Source organism: Oryza brachyantha, chromosome 3 (assembly GCF_000231095.2).
Source record: "Oryza brachyantha chromosome 3, ObraRS2, whole genome shotgun sequence".
NCBI lineage: Eukaryota > Viridiplantae > Streptophyta > Magnoliopsida > Poales > Poaceae > Oryza > Oryza brachyantha.
Window position 1 is genome coordinate 3,066,494 of NC_023165.2, and position 19,561 is coordinate 3,086,054.

The following is a 19,561-nucleotide window of genomic DNA, read 5'->3' on the forward strand; positions in this document are numbered from 1 at the left end:
GACGAGGCTTGCCGGCATCAGTACTTCAGGCCTGTAACTCTGAAAACGACCAACGGCACGACCATGAAAACAAGAAAAAAAAAATGAAACACACTCGAAAGGTGCTTACTAAAACTGGACCTTTCAAAAAAAAAAAAAACTGAACAAAGTCAATTTTTTTTAGACTCAGAAAAGAAATATTTTTTCTCTCATATTTTTAAGCAAAGTAGATCCCTTTCTTCAGGAAAACGAGGTGTGTGCAACCGTGATTTAGGATAAACAAAGGTTGAATTGAGTCGAGAGATTTGTTTACAAAAAGATCAGCCCTTTAAGATATTTTATCGAGTCTTCTGCGTGCACGTAAGCTCCAACACGACAGCCATCCAAAAACACTACAGTACTAGTATATATAATATATGACCGGCACAAGTTAACGCATGCCAAAATCATTTCTTGATTATTGTTTCAGATCTCCTAAACTGTAGAGGCAGTCCTTGTGCCCATTCAATGCTAGAGATCAAATTATCCTACAGTACTGTAGTAGCTTCGAGCGATCTTGTACGACTTTCAGACATCCATATAAATTGGCCTAACAGAACAGTGATAGTAGGTGTACTGCACTACTGCCCATACTTCAATGGAAGATTCCAAAGAAACTCTACAGACCCATTCTAATCACGTTTCCAAACCACAGTTTGCAGGGCTGTTGATACAGTATCAGACAATATCCGAGACAAGAGATGAAAGCGAAAACCAAGAGGTTCACAACGATGAGAATACACGTAAGTAGTGAGAACAAGAACAGACTCACCAACACCAAAGAAATTTGATGATTTGACGAGAAGCAAGCAACGAGTGAAGAAATTTCACTGCAATGACCAAAGGAAGTTTTTTTTGACCTTGCAGTTTACAATCACATTACCGTACGCCACAACTCTGAAATTACTTACAAAATAAAGAAAATGATGCCGTTTGGGCTCGCCCATCTGAAATTACTTGCAAAGATAAAAAAATAACTTATGAATAAAATTTATATATATATATATTTAATGATCTAAAAACCAATGTTGAAAAATAAACTTTAGTAAATCTAAAATCAAATATAAATTTAAAATTTTGGTTTATAAGTATAAACAGAAAGCTAAAAAGATAGTAATCACCGTTACTTTGCTTTTCAGACTTGCCCAGTTGGTGAGATTTTTGATAATATAACACTCAGTTGGTACCCCTTCGATCTTTTACCGCCCAATCCATATACATTTATCAAAAATCTCCCGGTTGATGCATCAATTCTGCCCCAAATCATATTGCTGTTGATTATACGGTGGCTGCCGCCATGCGGCGCGGTTGCGGTGGCGGCGGCGGCGGCGGCGCCGCGCGCCGGCTCAGCGTTCGATGAAATATCGGCGAGGCAAGGTTTCTGATTGGGCTGGGCCATTCTAGGTGGGCGTTTCGTTGGGCGCCGCCGAGCTCCTGACAAGTTCCATTGGGCCGCAGGCCGCGTCCTCCCACCACTACTCCGGCGCGGCCGTCCGCTCCGCCGCCATCGTCCCCGCCGGCCGCGGGCGCTCCGCTCCACCGACTCCGCCCTCCGCGGGCAACACCCTCCGGTGCACCCCACTGCTGCGCCCCCCTGCGTTTCCACCCATCATCCTCCCGGAAGTCGATAGGCGGCGACGGCGACGGCGGCGGCGGCTGCTGCTTTGGCAAGCCATTGGTGGCGACGGCGCTCGCGGCAAGATAATCAGCTGCTCCAGCGTCCCCCGCAAACCAATCGGCAGCAACAGCTACTGCTCCCGCGTCTCCCGAACACTGCGTCATCTCACCCCTTCCAGTTACTAGGTACAACTATGCTCTCCTGGAAATTGGATCATTCACAGTCTGGCTCACATGCATTCTCAAAGTCTGCTCCCAGCTGTTAGGTTGTAGCTAGGTTAGGTTGGCATAATACAAACGATGCACTGCTACATCTTTTTTCATAAATTCTGGACATTACTGTCAGGTTGTAGTGAGGGATGTCAATGTGCAAAAGGTTGAGCATGAATCGTTATTAGCTGCACAAAGTAAAAAAAAAAGGTCCTTTTTGTTGTGTGTAGTTCAGATTTAGTATGGGAATCATGATGCCAACTAACAGTCATTCTACCAAATTGCTTTCTGTTACTGGTCAAGTCTATCTGTTTGTAGTTGAAGAAGCAAGCTAACAAGTTGGAACCTTGAGCAATTGGATGCCTAGGTCTGATCTATGAACAGCTACTGATTTTTTTTTTTTGAAGAGAACAGTTGCTAATTTTACTTGTTCAAGTTCTATACAGTTGCTAATTTTACTTAATCACGTTCTGTGTAACATTTTTTTTCTAGATTTATATTGCTATTCACAGTTCTGCTAGTCATTTGTTTCAGATTTGTGAGTTCATTCTCCTAATGTAAGTTTGTATTCTGCAGTGTATTGTCTACAGGTTCATGGTCATGTTTCTTTGTGCAATATATTCCATTATGTTGACTTAAACATAGGAGCTTCAGTAAAAAGAAAAGAATGATTAGGTTAGAACTTTATGTCAATCAACATTCTATAATCTCGGGTGTAGCAACAAGCACCCAAATTTCTCTATTTATATTCTGACAGTCACACAGGTAGAAGTGTTGCTCTGCTACTTAATAACTAAACAACATCCTAAAAGGTTAAGAAATCTGGTTACATCCTACAAAGTTGATTAGATGCGGTGTGTGGCTTCTTTTTCAGAGACATGAGCTTTGATCGGATTAGATGTGGAAGGCATGGCGGTTATGCAGCACAGTCAATCTCCGGCGGCATCCAAGGTGAGAGCACGCTTTCTAGTTCAAGAGCTACATGTCTGTTCCTATTGGTACACGTACACTAAGTATTCTTTTTTACGTGCATGCTAATTCCAGTATGATTGTCAGGCGAGAACCTAAGATTAGATGCCAAGGTTATGCTAATAGTGTTTCAGAGCTGAACTCCAACGCGAGGAGCTTGTTGAAAGATGAAATCTGCTACACTGGGGAGAAGAAAGAGAGCATCTCTCTTTCCAGTTCAAACATCGTTGTCTCTTCACAATGCATTGGATTGAGTTTGGACCAAAAAACTGGAGAGAAGTGCCTAGCCAATTCCCATTCGGATATAAAGCTGTGCACTGGAATTGTAAAGCTGGTTATAGACAAGTGCTCTTATATTTTTCATAGTAAAGGGGGCATCACTTTTGATGGGAACTGCATATTGCAAGATGTTCTTAAGCTTGGTTTCTGGCTCTCACCAGAGACCCTCCGCCCATTTTGGCGTGCTTCAGAGCTGAAGCCTGATGATTTCTTTAACATCTTGATTGGCTTTGGGCCGGATGCTGCAGAAGTGAAGAAGGCAAGGTTTTTGTGGAAATTGTACCAGTGGGCTTCATGGCAGAGCAAGGCATTCCAACATCTTCCAAGATCGAATGAAATCATGGTGTCAATACTTGCAGATTCTCAGATGCTTAGCCAAGCGGAATCATTGCTTCTCCTGTTGGATGACAATAGGGCTCTGGTTGATTCAAACATACTATTCAGTCAGGTTATCCAGGCATATGCAGAAGTTGGCAACCTTGGCAAGTCAATGTCACTTTATGATTGTGCACGTCATAAGTGCTTGATTCCTTCAGCCTCATGCTACCAAGTACTACTTCATCTTCTGATGGAAAGGAGAAAAAATGAGTTAGTTTTAAGAGTGTATTTGGACATGCTTGGAGTTGGATTAGGTTCTTACACGGAAGGAACTATTCTTGATGTTGTTGTCAAGGCTTTAATCAAGAAAGACAAATTTTTGCAAGCTATCAGTATAATTCGGCAGTTAAAAGGTTTGGACTTTCAATTAAGCAAGGTATCCTTATCAGCTGTCACAGAAGAATTTTGCAAGAAGAAGGACATTGGAGACATGGTGAATTTCTTAGAAGAGTGGAGGTATCTACCTGACTTGCCTCTCTGCAATAGAATTATTGCCTCTTTATGTGCAAATACTGGCACTGATGAGGCATGGTTGGTTTTCCAAAAATTGGAGACCTTAGGGTTTGTGCCAGATGCAACTACTTTTGGAATCTTCATTTGTCATAGCTGTAGAGAATTGAAGCTGAAGGCTGCATTCCTATATTTGTCTGAGTGTTTTGCTAGACATATTAATCCTAAAGCTTGTTCTTATAATGCTATTATAGGTGGTATATTTAGGGAGGGATTATACAGGCATGCAAAATATGTCTTTGAAGACATGGCTGAAAGAAAAATAATTCCAGAACTGTTAACATACAAGGTACTTTTGGCAGGATATTGCAGATATAGGCAGTTTGATGAAATAGAACAAACCTTGAGGGCCATGGAAACCAATGGTGTAAATGATATCCCATCTGGAAATTGCGTGCTTTCTAGGGCCTTATCATTCTTGGGGCTAGACCACCTGGGGGTTAAAGTAAAGAGAGATAATGCTGCAGGCTATCCAAAGGCTGAGTTTTTTGATTCAGTAGGTAATGGTCTATATTTGGACACTGACTCCAGAAAGTTTGAGGCTTCATTGTTACAGATTATTGATAATGCGCATCACCCAGACATTGGCTTGAATTTAGTCCGTGCATGTCAGCAAGGTGATATCGCAAGTGCTCTTGTACTCAAAGATGAAACTTTTCAATGGGGACATGACATTTCACCAGCTAGCTACTCAGAACTATTAAAGGCCTTATGCATGAGCCCTGCTCATTTAGTGGATGCCATTAACCTTATTGAGGAGATGGCTGATACACCTGATAAATTTGGTGCTGAAAATCTAAATCTGGTTGTCCAAACATTGAGTAGGAATGGGAGGTCAGCTCATGCAAGGTTAGTTTTGGACAGATTGTTTAGAGGTGGCTTGCCAGTCAGTCATGATACCTATACTTATTTGATGATAGGGTTCTGCACAGAAAGGAACATAGCAGGATTTTGGGAATGTTGGAATCTGGCAACTATGCATGGTTGGTCACCTGGTAGCAGGGATGTGACCCCTCTCATCAGTCACTTGGGAAAATGGGGAGTGATTGAGGAAGCCTTAGAGTTTATCAGCACGTTGCTGGACTGCTACCCTAGTTTATTTTTCAGTGCATATTGTCAACTTCTTGAGGAGTTATGTATGACAGGTTGCACTAATATTGGATGTGCAATGCTAGAGGCTCTCATAGAAAAGGGTGTGGTCGTGGATCCTTCGTTAATTTGTAATGTGATGGAGGGGTTTCTAAAGGAGCATAAAACTGCTGAATCAATTGGGATGTATGACATGTTGCTTAACAGAAACAATGTATTAGATGTGTCCACTTACCAATTTGCATTGTCTTCAGTAGCAAGAATTGATTCAGAACGAGTCATGGACTTGGTACGATCTATGATGAACATGGAATCTACTGATTTCTCAACATGCATTTCTACCATGAAGAAATTAGTACAATCAGGGAAAATAGGCCAGGTAATGCCAGTCTTTGAAGAATTGATTTTGGGGAAGAAGTTCAGTGCCACCTTGCTAAATTCCTTCCTACAAGCATATTGTTGTTTAAATAATTGGAGAAAGGCAGCTTCAGTACTTTGCATGATGTTAAAGACGCATAGTAACATTTCTATTTCCAGTTACCGCTTTCTTGTCCGCAGAATGTGTGAGCAAAGTCGGATTTCCAGTGCATTCAGACTTAAAGAGCTGATCCAAGGTAGGGACAAGTCAACAGGTCTAATTTTATACAATATTCTGATTTTTTATCTTTTCCGGGGAAGACATATTTTACAGGTTCACAATTTGTTGAAGGACATGAAAAGCAATGGTTTTCCTCTAGACACGACCACTTACGACTTCCTTGTCAATGGGTTTCACAAGTCTGGAGATGTCGATCATTCAACTAATATGCTTGATGCTTGCATTGCTCAGGGATTAATGCCAAGCAATCGCAGTCTCAGAGTAGTATTGAGTCACCATTGCAAGTTAGGAAACCTTGAGAAATCACTAGAACTATTTCATCTAATAGAAAGCAATGGATGGAAGCATGGTTTAGTCATTGAGACAACTCTCGTTTCAAGTCTTCTCTCATCAGGAAGGTTTTCTGAAGCAACATCATGTCTGAACAGCCTGAGTAAAAGAGCATTGATTGGGTTTGACATACATTTTGATGTCCTGATCAAGGAATTCTGCATACTGGGAGACGTGGAAATGTCTATTAGTCTGCTAAATACAATGTTAAAGAAAGGCAAACTTCCGAGTGAAGTTAGCTACAACTCTGTTTTGTACAGGCTATGTATGTTGAAAGAATTTGATCAGGCACTTGATTTTCTTGCTGAGATGCAGTTGTCGAACCTAAAACCAAGTGACATGTCCTGTGATGTGCTTATACAGGGCCTTTGTGCCATGGGAAGAACATGTGATGCTATGAAAATTTTGGAAATGCTGACCACCATTGGCTCTTCACCATCCTATCACATGTATAGAGTTATTTTTGATAACTATTGCAGGAGTAACAATCTACAGAAGGCTGCAACACTTTTGCATGGCATGCAACAAGCTGGGTTCGCACCCAACTTTGAGATGCATTGGTCTGTTATTAGTAATTTAAGTAGTAATGCTAAGAGGACTATAGGATATGAGAACCCTATTTTGTCCAACCTTATTTCTTGAGCTCAAGTGAACTCCCCATGAAGGATAATAGGTAAAAGACCATTTGGTACAAATATATATACAATGGTAGTGTCTGGTTTTCCAAAAGTGGTGAGCTGATGATTATCAACTTGAACTCTAGACACTGGTGGAATTGACAGAACTCCATGAAATCAAGCTAATGCAATTGAATGTTCCATTCAAATCTGAAGGGTTATGAACTTAAAGATGAGGTAATACTACCATCTATTCTAAAAGTGGAAACAATGATCCCAAAAGTTTGGCTGTATTCTTTTTTTTTCTCAATAGGATGTACTTTGGATTATCATTTATGTTGGCAGAGATGATGCTGATAAGCCTGAAATTATATCACTCCATCAAATCAAAGATGATTCACCCATTCAACTTTTCTCTTCAATTAGGGCCTGTGTAATCAATTGTTTTCTTGAATAATCCAATATAAAGTATGCACTGAACAGACACTTCTAATTGCCATGAAAGACACACTTGAGTTGCCATGAAAGATGTACTGGCTTCATGTCAGTATGATTTATTATGAAACAAGGAAACATAAGACAAGATGCTTAAAATGCTTCAATGTTACAAAACTAGGGACATTGGTGCATTTCCTTATACCTTTAATATGTAGGATCTTTATAAGCATCTATGGGCACTGATATTCAAGATATTGTGCCCACATCAGACTCCTGACTCCTATAAGCATACATCCAAATTATAAAGCACCTAATTGTGCAATTTGCATCATATAAGAGATTCCTATTCATTGTTGGGCACAAAAGCACCCATGCCTCCATTCTGAAGTTCTGGTTCCTCCAATCCTTTTTCTGGTCCAAGATTCTCTAGCTGTACTCCATGCCTTTCCAATGCATCTTTGATCTTGTGAATCTGAAATAACAAGACATAGCTTGAAAGAGCTTAAAAGTATCTGTTCAGAAATGGTGTTATTCCCAAAAACTCACAGTTGAAATGGTACAGCTGAAGCTACAGATGCGGCCTTCTGCACCTCTGTAAAAGCGGAACATTGGCAATACATGAACATTGAGCCTCTGGCACATCTCTTTGTGTTCATTGCAGTTGACCATAAGAAACTGCAGTTCTGGATGCATGCCGGCCAATTGACATACCTTTTGGGACATTATACAGAAATGTGTTATGACTTAGAAATCTAAGTATGAAATGCATTTTTCTTTGTTGGTTTATGTTTGAGAAAATTGTTTAATACCATGCTTGTGTTCTTTACCTTAGGGTGTAGGGCCTTACAAGCTCCACAGCTAGGGGAAAAGAAGTGCACCACGGTGAGCTTATCACTGGCCAACAGGAGCTGCTTGTCAAAATCTTCTTGTGATTCAATGTTTTTCATGTTGCCAAATTTCATGTTCTTCTCCCACCATTTTGTTTTCATTGGGGTGTGAATAGCCTAACACCGTGACAACATATCTCATTGCTATCTCTTTTGTTATTCATCATGTATTGTCAATGCATGTTTGAGCTTTGTGATTGGTTTTGTTTGAATGAGACCAACATTTCTTAATGCCAAATGTTCAAATACTTTTGGTTTTGGATGTCGAGAACACCTTACCAATAAAATTGTATATTTTCAGTATTAGTAAACATGGTTGGCTAGGCAACCAAATATCTTTAACTAAAATCTACATGATAAAATAGTTTCTTGGAAAATGTTCAACATAATCGGGTATTTTAGCATAGTCTATTAGCCAGAACATGGTACCTGGAGCAATACAGTGTGTCAGTGTCATGAAATACAAAGAGGGGGTTACCTTGGGTTGCAAATGAATTTTAGTGTCCCTTGCTTTGAACAAAAAAAAAGGACAGATCTTTTGACCTCAAGATTAAATGGCACTTTAAAATTTGAAATCTAAAATAATTTAGCCTGTGGATTTTTTTTTGAACACACAGGAGGTAGCCTGTGGACTCTGAATTCTGAAACCTGTTTCTCCCTTTCTATTTAACATAACTAGGAAGCATTCTAAACTAACTTGTAGAATAATGCTGACAACCTACGGGAATGGACTGAATATTTAATATTTACAAAGAAAGTTCTTGTCCTAGCAAGATTGGTTTTCTCTGGAGGTAGTGTTTTTGTTTGCCATTTAATTAGTTCCGAACAAGTAATGCTGAACAGTTTACAATTTCATAGTGCATAAGGACTTCCTTTTAGTGTATAAGCACAAAGTTTCATATGCATGCTCAATTGCTAATTTGCTATGTGTTAAGGAATTACATTGATGGAATTTTCTGGTGCAGCTTTGGTGACCTGCCAACCAGTAGAAGCATCCTTTTCTTGGAGCAAGAGGTGTTTTCTGTTGATCACATTATGGTTCCGAGCTGGTACCATGAAGGAACCATCAGAATTATTATTCTTGGATCCACGCTGAGATGATCCAGAAATAACCCAATTGTTCGTCAGAGCAGAAGCCATTGCCATCCTTCAACTGAAAAAGAAAGGATTAAACAGATCAGCACATTCTTGAAAAGCTGCAGAAAATGGAGCGTTTTTAAAAAACTTACATGCCACGACGTATCTGCACAAGCTTTTCAAGGTCTGGAAATATGTGTAATGGTGAAATGGGAATGGTCCATGGTATGGTATTTATAGCTGAATACATTTCTTCAGAAGCAAAGAATAGCTTGACCTGCCTAAAACAGGGCCCCTTTTGCTCATTTTTCATCACTCTAAGATGCGAAATTGATTATCCAAATGAAGATACGGACAACCAAATTTGTTGTTACCTGCCATCATATTTGGACTAGCTAGGTGCTTTATATCCTCAGTTTCCAGTTCTCCAGCAAAAGCTTTTGGTGTTTCTTGCACACTCTGCTGATCTTTTAATCTAAGGCGGCACGGCTTGTGCCATGGACTGGAGGAAGCTGATGTGTATTTTTTTGGATAAAAAGATTGCCTTTTGTGAAAATGACTCATCTCTTCTGTAGACTCTATTTACATGTCAATCCTAATGCATTGTGCTTATGTGAGTGAGTCATGGGCAAGCGTTTGATCCAAATCTAAATATACTTTACTCGGATGTATATCCATGAGTTGACTGGATTTCTTGTAGGTGTCTGACATTGCAGCTATGTCGTGTAATCTAGTGCAGTAGTACTTGTCCTTTACGTGATATATTGCTTACTTTCTTCTGTGTATGGTTTATTCATTATCCATCTATTGGAATTTCAGAATCAGTCATGCAAGGAGCACGGCTTTGTCTGCACTACTATTCTCAATCGTCCTACGAATCTACCTCTAATTCTTTTCCATTTTACATACTAACACGGCTGATCAAAAGAGCACATTAAGGACTGCAAAATCGAAAAAAGTAGGAATAAGAAAAAAAATGTGGATTTTAACAAGAATGCACAATACATGAACTATTGTTTGATTGGATCACAATAAAAACATTGGAACGGATAGATAAAGACTCAAATAGAACTTCTCAGGATGTTAGACCTTTTTCTAACCTTTTTCTAACTTTCTCCAAGGATGAGGCATTCGATAGGAATTTTATAGGATTCAACCGGATCTAATCATTTGTTTGAAAGAGTCATATAGGAAAAAATCTCATAGGATTGGAATCCTACAAAATTGCTATGTTTTTACTCCAAATTAAAGGGAGCCTAAACCCTAAATAGGCAGTAGTGGAGCAGCACTAATGACTCTGCATTTTCCATCTTATATGACACCTACTAGTAGGAAATAATATTTAAAGTTTCTTCATAACACTGGAATTTTACATAATTTAGTTCATATCCACCAAAAATTCTTTGAAATTTGTCTATTCCAAAAGAGGCCTTATAATAGACTGCTTGATAGCTATTTTTTTTGAAGTAAGAAGATTCAGGTAGGTCTTAATGCTAAACTTGACAATAGAAGAACTTGTATTGAACCTCTAATTCCAAGATGGAGGAACATAAGTAAAATATTTTTCTTCAAATAAAAAAAAGATCCGCCAGATGAAATCGAGGAAATAAAAGAATCTAATGTGAAAAATGAAGCATAGAGATCACAATTGGAATTTGGATTTACTCACTAGCACACTACTTTTCTCCATTTGCAGGAGACAAAGATTTGGTTGCCCGTCGACCCTCAGAGAGTGCGCATTGTTGAAGGAATTACAACCTAGATCTTTAATATATTTCGAGTTCTTTTTCGCCCTTCCACTTATAAATCTTTCCAATGTTAAGTTGCCTATCTCCATAATGGCTCGAAGGGGAGGAAGATACTGCATATATAGTTGTGCAATGTCAATGGCGTCTTTGTGTTTGCTACCGACATATGATAAACTTTATAGAGCATGGCGCTTGTTATGTTGACGTGTCATCCATACCATGACATTTATCACATGATGGATGTCGATTTAGGCTCTTGCCCATTTTGGAGTACAAGGTTTGTGTTTTTAAATTTATGCTATACTAGCAAAATGGCGTATGTTGTAAAAGAAGACATCTATTTTAAATTTTAGGACATAATTTTAAAGTTAATTAAAGTTTTTAGTCCCTAAATTAGGTTGGAGAAGGTATGGATAGTGGTCCCATATGTCAGAATATGGGGTGATTGGTGGCGGATAATAGATTCACCACTCACCACCACCAGTACTCCATTTTAAAGGAGTATAGATTGAATTCCAATGTTGAACTAAATTCTCTTTTGTTACATTGATAATGTGAGATGATACAAAAATCTAGCTATTGTGTAAATTATTCCATGGGAAAATAAATAAATAACACGTATTAATCTTTTGATCCCATACAAGGGTTTTATTTACAGAAATAATATTTTTAAGGAAAACTATAGAAGAATATTCTACTTTGTATAGTACTGAGCAAATTACCCATTGTGTGGGGGTATAGTATACCTTATTTTACTTCGTAATGGGCTCATTAAGTACTTTCACTTTACACTATTGTGTGAAAATAGGTTTCACTTTGCACTAGATAAATGAAAACTATTAACCAATACACGAATTCTCAATCCATGAATTTAAAAGACATAATTGACCCAAATTGAAAATAAACCATAATATTTGGGCTAGGAATAAATATAATAGGGAATAAAGGACAAATGGCAAATTGTTGCCAAGAGAAAGACAAATATGCTACAAGTTCTCACAAAAAGAAAACCCTTCAATTTGATTGATCCCAATGACAAAACGATTTTGTTTGGTGGCTTACAAATATATTGATATGCAATTTGGAAAGGAATAGAAAAGAAATGCTAGCACTATGCTTAATTGAACGGTATACCGAAAATTAACTTGGGGTAGGGATTTACATTGTTTTCTTGAAAATATATTTACAGATACAACTAATACAATTTATTAATGAAATAAGTGCATTATAAAATGCTATGGTACACCGTGCATCTGGTAGCAATAGGTGCACGACAATCATTTAGTGTTGCAATTCGGACATAAAATATCCTTTATTATTAGTGGGTTTCCTTTCTTTTGGGGGGAAGAACTGAAGGGTCCAACTCTTAGCGAAATAATTCACAGCTTTTATAACACATTTAACAACTGATCGTAAAAATCAATAAAGCTTGGAATAACTAATATTCTGCAGGCATATTGCTGTGGCCAGTATTGGCTTCAGAATATGCAATAACTGTGACAAAGCAAACTGCTTTTGTTCTCACTTAAGAATAACCAATTAGTACATTATATGCTTGTAAAATGCTGGGAACATGGCTATTTCTCTGCTATGCTAAATGGGAAAAGTTTTGCACAGTTTCAGATCTTTTTTTATCTTTGCAAAATTGATGCCGTAATGCAGAACCGTCAACTCATGATTGTCCACTGGGTTGTCGCTCGAAGAATATTTTCACTTATAGACAGTGCCATACTCCCACTGTATAGATATGGTGTGCAAACTGATGTTTAGATTGGAGTTAACCTTTTCACATGTTTATCTCCATGATAAACGAATCATTACCTGGTTTGTATAATTTTGTTCAGGAAAAGGTTGCAGGCTTGCAGGTATACTCAAAACTCAAAGTTACCAGGATAACACAAAGGAGCTCCGTAGCCACAAGTCTTCTTGATTCAAAATGCCCACCTCATAAATGCCAAGCAATAGCCTGCACTACACCAAATGTAACAGATAAAGTGCGCAATTTGGATTGCATCCATAAGACATAACTTCCCAACATTGTTTTCCATTCATAAAATAATCTCAAGCCTTTTTGGTTGGATATTTGCGATGCTAACAAGCCTGAGAAACATGTCTGAGTCTGACAAGATTAGGACCAATTCCAGTAATTTTGCATCATAAGAAGAATTCAGGATAGCATTTTGTTCTTCGTCCACGTGTACTGAATTTCATTTTGTATCCATTTTCATTGCGCAGTGTTCAGTTTCTGACCAAGAAAACGGAGCTTCATAGCTGGCATCCTCAATAAATAAATCATTTCCATTCGGAATGTGATCTCGACCGTCTAAAAGGCTGCATTATATCCTTCACACTGCCATCTACAACTGTTTGGCCTGCCTCTTTGTTGACACCACTGTCATCCATTAACTTTCTCATCTTCTCTGACCCAAGCCACTCCCCAACTGAAGCATAGATGTTCGAGAGGAGCACATAATTACCGCTTTCATCACTCTTTGCCTTTAGCAGTTGCTTGTTTGCATGCTCAGCCAATTCTATCTCACCATGAACCTTACAAGCAGCAATCAGTGTTCTCCAAATGACAGAATTAGGCTCAAACTTCATCCTACCAATGAACTCAAATGCTTCTTTTAGTAACCCAGCACGACCCAGCATGTCCACCATGCAACCGCAGTGCTTGATATTGGGTTCCATCCTGTACTTTTGTTGCATCAAGTCGAAGTACTCACGTCCCTTGTCAACCATCCCACCGTGGCTGCACGCGATAAGGACAGCAACAAAGGTGATCTCATCTGGCCTGACTTTCTCCTTCACCATCTTCTCAAACACATCTATGGATTCCAGGACATGCCCATGCAGTGCCAATCCTCCTACAATTGAGTTCCAAGTTGAGACGTCCTTATCTCGCATTGACCAGAACACCTTGAGCGCCCTTTTCATACTCCCACATTTTGCATACATGTCAATCAGTGCATTTCCGAGAACAACTGGGAATCCGTTTGTAGAGATCATACCTGACAGAGAGGAATGCAGCCTCTGGCCAACAGCCAGATCACCAGAGTCGGCACAAGCTGACAGCAAGCTGAGCATGGTGACAATATCGGGCTTTTCGCCCATGTGCTGCATCTGCTCAAACAGCTCCAGTGCATGCAAGTGCGAACCACAGCTCACATACCCAGAAATCATCGCGTTCCAGGACACGACATCTCGTTCAGGTACCTTGTCGAACAGCTCCCTTGCCAACGCCATCTCTCCCCGCTTTGCGTATGCAGTGATCATCACATTCCAGGATACAAGATCCTTCACAGGACATTCGTCGAACAGGTCCCGTGCAGCACCAATGTCCCCTCGCCTTGCACAACCCGCGATCATTGCCGACCAAGCCACGGCATCCTGACGAGACCCCCCGTCAAACAGAGCAGCCGCGACGCCCAGATCCCCGCAGCTCGCGTGCATGCCAATGAGCGCGTTCTTGACGAACGCGTCCGACTCGCAGCCAGCCTTCACGACGTGGGCGTGCACCTGAGCCCCGGTGTCCCCCGCACCCATGGCGGTGCAAGCGCGGAGCACGAACGGGAAGGTGAGCTTGTCGGGCCTCACGCCGCCGCCGCCGTCGCGCCGCACCATGCGCGCGTACAGGGAGACGGCGTCCCGGGGCGCGGCCGTGTGAGCGGCGCCGCGGATGAGGGTGTTGTACATGAAGCGGTCAGGGCGGGGTATTTGGCCGAACACGAGGTAGGCGTGCGCGATGGCGCCGCGGACCGCGACGGCGGAGGCGAAGAGGAGCTCCCGGAGCTCGCACGGATCGGAGAGGAACCCCCGGAGCACCATGAGCGCTTGCATCTGCTTGATGTGGCGCAGGCTGCGGCACCGCCTCCACGCCGGCGGCTGCCGCCGCTGCGTCCCCGACTTCCGCAACATCTCAGTCCCACTAGCTTTCTCCACGTGACCAATGTTTAAATTCAGTCCCACTTGGAACGCAGAATTGAACAGTTTTTGATAAAATTTATCAAACATTGAGGTGAAATTTGCAAGTTTCAAGCAGCCCAGGGTCAAATCCTGGGATCAAACATGGTACATTCAAATTTCAATATTCAAATTAAAACCAGATTACAGGTTGATAGGCGAGCTTATTTACTACTAGGTAAGCGACGGGGGCGGCGGCCGGCGGGGAGGGGCGGCGCGGCGCGGCGCGGCGGGCGGGTCAGACGGAGGTGGAGACGCGGACCTTGAGGCCATGGGCCATGGAGAGGATGGTCATCATCCGGTACTTGACGGGGTGGTTCTCGACGAGGTCGAACCTGTAGAAGCGGAAGAGGATGGCGAGCGCCATCTTCATCTGGAGGTAGGCGGAGTCCTTGCCGAGGCAGATCCGGGGGCCGGCCTGGAACGCCGTGAACTTGAACGGCGACGCGTTGCGGAAGGCGCCGTCGTCGTTGAGCCACCGCTCCGGCCGGAACCTCGCCGCGTCGGGGCCCCAGTTGTACTCCATCCTCCCCATGGAGTAGGGGACGTACGTCACCATCCCGCCGGCGCGCACCTTCGTGCCATCGGGGAGCACGTCGTCCTCCAGGATGCCCTTGGGGTCCTGCGGCACCGCCGGGTAGAGGCGGAGCGTCTCCGTCACGCACGCGTGCAGGTACACCAGCTTCCCGAGGCCATCGTAGGTGAGCAGGCCGGCGAACTGCGCCACGCGCGCCGGGAACGACGCCTCGCCGCCGTCGTCGGCGAGCACGACACCCTCCTCGCGCGCGCGCTCCGCCTCGAACGCGGCCAGCTCGCGCCGCAGCTTCTCGGCGACGGCCGGGTGCGTCATCGCCATGTACGTGAACCACGACAGCGTCGTCGCCGTCGTGTCCCGCCCGGCGATCACGAAGTTGAGCACCACGTCCCGGAGGCTCTTGTCGTCCCCGAAGCTGCTCCCCTCGTCGCCGGCCTCCCCCAGCTCGATGAACCGCGACAGTATGTCATGCTTGATCTGCTCGCCTCGCCATTACAAACCAACCAATCAAAAAACAAAACTTTTTCCAATATGATGATTATCACCACCATGGTCATGTCAGCTGTACTGAATTTTTACAGTGATCGAGAGCGAAACGAATCACCTTCTCTTGCTGGCCGCTGGCCCGAGCCTGCACGATCTCAGCCTTGCGCCGGCGGATCACGCTGTAGGTGAAGTCATCCACGAGCTTCATGCTCTGCTCAAGAAGAGCCTCTGATCCGACATGCAAGAACTTCTTCAGACGCCATAGAGGATCGATGAACCGCAGCGTGACGATGATGTTTGCAGCGTCGAATGCCTGAGCAAAGCTGTTCTCCGGGAGATCAGGTGACAGCGTCCCGATCTCAACCCCAAACCCAACCTTGCAGATCGAGTCCAGTGTCATCCTCATGAACAATTCCTGAATTTATGATTAGCTTCTTGCATTAGAATCCTGATCAATTTGGGTTTAAGAAATGTTCAGATATATGCAAGGAATTGAGTTGGTTACTACCTGCATGTCTACAACTCTGCCTGCCTTGCATGCTTGGTTCAGAATGCTTGATAGCTTCAGGGAGTACTCCCTGAACACAACAGTGCTGAAGTCTCTCAAGTTCTTGGAAGCAAACTCGAAGCTGGCCGTCTTCCTTTGCTTCCTCCACATCTCCCCGTCGGCGTTGAATATGCCATCACCAAGAAGCACATTCATGTAAGACCTATACACTTCACCCTACATATTTTCAGACATTTGTGTCACTGTCAGTATTGAACAAGACAAATTTTACAGTAAACTGAAGATCTCTTGGTTCTCTTACCTTGGGGTAATTGGTGAAGTTGGTCTTGAGGACATGCTCGACGTTCACCGGGTCGGCAATGTAGGTGTATGAGGTGAACGGCATGTCGACGGTCACCGTCCTGTCCTTCGACAAGTACTCGACAAGCCAGTCATGCATCCTGTGGTAGTTCTTCAGTTGCTCCACTGTCGCACCGATGATTGGCCATGATCTTGGCCCTTTCTGGTTCCTTAGGCTCCACTTGTGGACCAAGATCCATGAGAGGACAACAAGGAAGATGGCGATGAGCTTGTGGAACCCTGCTAGTGGGAAGAAAGATGTCACAGGCATGGCATGAGCTTCCTCCATGGTGCTCTTCATGAAGAGTTCAGTCTAAAAGAGATGCTATGTAGAGTTTGATGACATTGTTAGGTGATATATTGGGCATTGATGCTACCAAACTTGAGACAATCTTGGTGTGACCGAGAATTAAGATTGCTTCATTCATATTGTGTCCCTAACCTAACACCCTTAGGAGTTGGGTCTTAGCTTTAGTTTTCTTTTTGTGACCAGTCTACCTAGAAAAGAATTGTTATTTCTATAAACACAAATTGAATGTTAATACGTGTTTTCTACTAAGCCGGAAGTGTGCTGTTTTTGTACAGGTAACTGAAGTATTTGTGGCGACAGGGTCTGTCACCTTCTACTGTCAGAGTTATCTGATTCTGTTAAATTGTCACCAACTGAAACCAGTTACAATTTCTGCCGATATTGTCTTATTGAAATAAAGATATAAGTCATTGATTCTACGTGACAACTAAAATGAAATAGGCGTCTTGGAAGAAAGATAAATTGTGAGCCCGAAGTAGTTGGTTTCTTCTTCATATGAGTAAAATATTTTAATGAAAGTAGTTGCCATCCAATTAAAACATTCTCATTAGAACAAACAAGATAAATTGAGGGACATGGCATCCCATCTTTCAAACAAGAATACATGGCATCCCTAAATATTCTGGCTATTGACAGCTGATTTCTTTTTTACAAATAAGCCAGATATCAAATATTTGAGAAACCCCTGACCCATGAAATTTAAACATCTGGAAAGAAGAGTAAACATTATTTTCTGTAGAACTTTATCCTTTGTGATGCAACAATGAATACTACAACTGAATTGAGAAATAACTGATGTCAACACTGTAGCAAGTCTGAAACCAAGATCAAAAGAGCATGAAAATATTGCTCTTACTAATGATCTTGATTCTTGCCCACACTCCTCTTATTACAAGCTTCGAGCAAACCAGATTATTTGCTGAATAAATATCTCATCTGCTACTGGGCTAATGAGTACTGATCAGAAGTATCAAAATCTAGAGGCTTTTGTTGCTGTCAGCATCCAATGTGAGTTTGAAGAGAGCTCTCATTGCCTGCCTCTTCACCACCTTGCCATACGTAGCCCTCCCAATCCTCACCACCTTGTCTTCCACCTCGAGCCGGTTGCCGCAGCCGTCGCCGTTGCCGGCGCCTCTCAGCATCGCCCTCAGCACGCTCTCGTTGCCGCCGATCGCCCCTGCGACGCTCTCTGCGACAGCGGCCTCGCCGGGAACCCGCCTCCCCCACTTCCTCACCAGCTTGTCGGAGCCGAACAAGGCGGAGTACGCGCCCCAGAACGACGCGCGCAAGAACGCCTTCCTCCTCTCCTTCACCATGGACTTCCTCATCTTCTCCTCGAGCCGCACCACCAGTGCTCCCATGTCTCCTCCGCCGTTGACCAGCTCGTTCTCCAATCTCGCGAGTTCTTGCCCGAGAATGGCGTCGCCGGCTTCGAACCTGCACCGGTCGCACTGGCATTCGAAGCCCCACGCTCTGGCCGCCTCCCTGCGCCTGCCCACCGGGGTGAGCACGTCGAAGTAGGCGAAGGTGATCTCCTCCCCGGCTTTGATGTCCCTTGACGCGTGAACAATGGCATGGTCGCCGACGTGGGTGCGCCGGGCGTTTGGGTGGCACGAGTGGTTAATGAACGCCAGCAAGACCCACAGCCCTACGCCGCAGTTGACGACGCCATTGCTGCCGAGCAGATTGGAGGACGGCGCTGCGTCCTCGGTCAAGCAATTGACGTCGAGCAATTTCAAGATCTTGTCCACATCCAGAGTCACCTCTGGCGCTGACTCCGTCGCCGCGGCCGTGCCATCGTCGGGCTCCTCCGCTTCTTGCTTGAACTGCGCTATGTCCGGGACGGGGAGCTCGTCTTCTGGCTCCTCGCCGGTGGAGAGAGTATAGATCAGAGATGCCGTCTTTGGGCACTTTTCGGCGGCGTCGAGCACCTTGTCGACGAAGTCCTTCCACACCACCATCTTCTCGCAGCTATCGGCCGCGTCCGTGATTACTCCCCTTCCGATCGCCACCGCCTTGGAGATCAAGAGGGTGGCTCCCGCATCGATGTTCTTCACCGCGAAAACCCCACGGCCGCCGTGCGAGGACCGGCGCACCTCCACCGGCCCGACGTGCTCCGCGAGGTCCGGGCACTTCCCGGAGAACCCGGCGAGCACCCACTCCGACAAGTCCACCGCGCCGCTCCTCGCCTGCGCCTCCAGCCGCTTGCACTGCTCGATCATCTCCCGCACCTCGTCGGTGCCGCTCGCGGCGAGCGCAGCGCGGAAGCACTCGGCGGCGCGCGCGTACCGGCCGAGGCCGCGCAGGACCGCGCCCTTGGAGAGCAGCGCCCCGGGGTGCGCCGGGTCGGCCGCCAGCGCGGCGTCGCAGTCGGCGAGCGCGCCGGGGGCGTCACCGAGGCGGGCCCGGGCGTCGGCGCGGCGGGCGAGCGCGGAGCAGAGGACGCGGCGGTCCTTGCAGCCGGCCGCGGCGATGAGCGAGCAGACGGCGATGTACTCCTTCCAGTCCTCCTTGAGCAGCAGCTGCGTCGCGCGGCTCCGCAGCTGCTGCAGCGAGTCGTCGTCGAGGCCAGCCGTCGCCATGGCAGCGCGTGAGGTGAGATCGATTTGGTTGGGTTGGTGTGCGGCGGCGGCGATGTCGGAGGTGTTTGTTTGG

General features: G+C 44.1%; 5 protein-coding genes across 9 annotated transcripts; 1 reads left to right on the forward strand and 4 right to left on the reverse strand.

Annotated features, from left to right (window-relative positions):
- Positions 1-1,711: 1,711 nt before the first annotated feature.
- Positions 1,712-8,992, forward strand: LOC102721350 (pentatricopeptide repeat-containing protein At5g15280, mitochondrial). 5 transcript variants are annotated; one of them, XM_015835434.2, is made up of 6 exons: positions 1,712-1,821; positions 2,422-2,520; positions 2,720-2,796; positions 2,902-6,852; positions 7,886-7,935; positions 8,906-8,992. In XM_015835434.2, exons 3-4 carry the CDS (start codon positions 2,744-2,746, stop codon positions 6,638-6,640), a joined length of 3,792 nt encoding a protein of 1,263 aa, XP_015690920.1. In that variant the 5' UTR covers positions 1,712-1,821; positions 2,422-2,520; positions 2,720-2,743; the 3' UTR covers positions 6,641-6,852; positions 7,886-7,935; positions 8,906-8,992. The 5 variants fall into 5 exon arrangements, with proteins under 5 accessions (XP_015690920.1, XP_015690921.1, XP_015690919.1 ...); XM_015835435.2 differs by lacking the exon at positions 2,422-2,520 and having other exon boundaries at positions 2,902-6,671; positions 6,762-6,852; XM_015835433.2 differs by lacking the exon at positions 2,422-2,520.
- On the reverse strand, positions 7,394-9,104 carry LOC102721631 (thioredoxin-like 1-1, chloroplastic). The gene is made up of 4 exons (XM_015835437.2): positions 8,883-9,104; positions 7,881-8,057; positions 7,600-7,764; positions 7,394-7,525 (listed from the first exon to the last, which is right to left on the reverse strand). The coding sequence occupies exons 1-4, from the start codon at positions 9,084-9,086 to the stop codon at positions 7,397-7,399; spliced, it is 675 nt and encodes a 224-aa protein (XP_015690923.1). The 5' UTR covers positions 9,087-9,104; the 3' UTR covers positions 7,394-7,396.
- Positions 9,105-13,045: 3,941 nt separating this feature from the next.
- On the reverse strand, positions 13,046-14,785 carry LOC107303356 (pentatricopeptide repeat-containing protein At5g15300). The gene is given in 1 exon segment (XM_015834291.2): positions 13,046-14,785. A coding segment is annotated over 1 exon segment (1,734 nt). The 5' UTR covers positions 14,780-14,785.
- LOC102721913 (cytochrome P450 704B1) lies at positions 14,761-16,931 on the reverse strand. Its single transcript, XM_040521901.1, has 4 exons — positions 16,559-16,931; positions 16,258-16,473; positions 15,868-16,164; positions 14,761-15,740 (listed from the first exon to the last, which is right to left on the reverse strand). The coding sequence occupies exons 1-4, from the start codon at positions 16,895-16,897 to the stop codon at positions 14,967-14,969; spliced, it is 1,626 nt and encodes a 541-aa protein (XP_040377835.1). The 5' UTR covers positions 16,898-16,931; the 3' UTR covers positions 14,761-14,966.
- A 717-nt stretch (positions 16,932-17,648) lies between these two features.
- On the reverse strand, positions 17,649-19,507 carry LOC102722200 (methyltransferase FGSG_00040). Its single transcript, XM_040522464.1, has one exon. The coding sequence runs from the start codon at positions 19,486-19,488 to the stop codon at positions 17,884-17,886; it is 1,605 nt and encodes a 534-aa protein (XP_040378398.1). The 5' UTR covers positions 19,489-19,507; the 3' UTR covers positions 17,649-17,883.
- Positions 19,508-19,561: the final 54 nt, after the last annotated feature.